At 35.1% G+C, this 1,352-nt stretch overlaps 1 protein-coding gene across 1 annotated transcript in view; it reads right to left on the reverse strand.

Annotated features, from left to right (window-relative positions):
• Positions 1-49: 49 nt before the first annotated feature.
• The window catches only part of LOC107564862 (integrin beta-6-like), a 12,506-nt gene continuing 11,203 nt past the window's right edge, over positions 50-1,352 (reverse strand). Inside the window, exons 13-15 of the mRNA XM_016250041.1 lie at positions 905-1,021; positions 644-810; positions 50-550 (exon numbers count right to left, since the gene is read on the reverse strand). Of these exons, the coding sequence (XP_016105527.1) occupies positions 461-550; positions 644-810; positions 905-1,021 (374 nt within the window). The 3' untranslated portion in view covers positions 50-460. The remainder of the gene's footprint in view (positions 551-643; positions 811-904; positions 1,022-1,352) is intronic.

Genomic DNA, 1,352 nt, shown 5'->3' on the forward strand with positions numbered 1-1,352 from the left:
AAATTGACATTTTTTTTTTTTTTTTTTACATTTGATCCAGCAAAATCATAATATCTAATTACAAAAGGCTCAGCCTCAACTAACCAATCCCAAACATGTCACAAATAACTACAGAAAAAGCATTTTGCTTAACAACAAGAAACGCTACATGTAAAACAAGAAGATCCAGTGTTGCCCAGATTTAACAGTACCTTTAGCACTTTTAGCAGCACAACACAGAACAATTATTTACAGTTTTTAAAATAAATTCACTGCGAGTAATTGACAGTCCTTACCCCAGCTTACAATCACACGTGCACACACACACACACACACACACACACACACACACACACGCACACACACAGTGTTTCACTTGTACAGTACAAGAAAATAAAATAATACAGAAGAAAACAGTAATCGCTCCTGGTAAATAGAAGCCTACTTTCTGTGTTTCAACACACAAAATTGGTCAGTAGCCCTAAGAAATATAAGTCTTTTGCTGCCCTGCACTTTTGTAGGTCACATTTTTAAAAGTTGATGTTGAGCTCCTGAAAAGAGGATTTGTGCCCTGGGGATAAAAGATGGACAAAAACACAATTATTTTACACATTCAAATTAATGGAAAATTCGGTGTAATGCTCTCTTGATAATATTATCATACCGACTGCCATTTTGCTTTTGTCTTCTCTGCTTCAAACTTGGCAACCTCTTTCCGGTCATGGACAGAAACAAGAAACTTCCAGATCACAAGGAGCGTAATGCCAATAATGAGGACAGACATGCACACGCCCAGAGCGATCAACGGAGCGTTTGGCGGCTCAGGGCAGTCTGTAGGATAATTATACAAACAATTAAAAAAATAAAATGTAACTTTATTCTAAATTAAGCTACATATGTTCATGTATAAAAAAAATTGTCTCACCATACAGCTTGAGGTTGTAAATGATGCTGCCATGATCACTGTCCACCAAGCTGAAAGACAGTAGACAGTGGTCCTCACTCTTTAAGGTGCACAATGCCGCCCGACTCTCCTCAAAATCTGACAATAAAAATATAATATTTCAAAATAGATCCTTTTTATTTTCTTAATACATGGTCTTGAATGATCAAAAAGAAAACAAAATTTTCTTTAATCAAATATTGAATCTTTAATCAAAAAATAATAGGTCCGCCTTTTAAACGATTTTTTTTCTGATGGCATCAAGACCTCTTATATTTTAAACCCTTTCTTCCCAACCACATGTCCTATAATAACCCCTTTTCACAATCCAATCAACTCTTGATGGATAAAATCAGATCCCTTACTACATTTTTGTCCTCAAAATTAAAGCTAATATTTTCCAAATCCCTTTAAATATGTACCATGTCAT

The sequence above is a fragment of the Sinocyclocheilus grahami genome, unplaced genomic scaffold (genome assembly GCF_001515645.1).
Source record: "Sinocyclocheilus grahami isolate Dianchi unplaced genomic scaffold, SAMN03320097.WGS_v1.1 scaffold25.1, whole genome shotgun sequence".
NCBI classification, from domain to species: domain Eukaryota; kingdom Metazoa; phylum Chordata; class Actinopteri; order Cypriniformes; family Cyprinidae; genus Sinocyclocheilus; species Sinocyclocheilus grahami.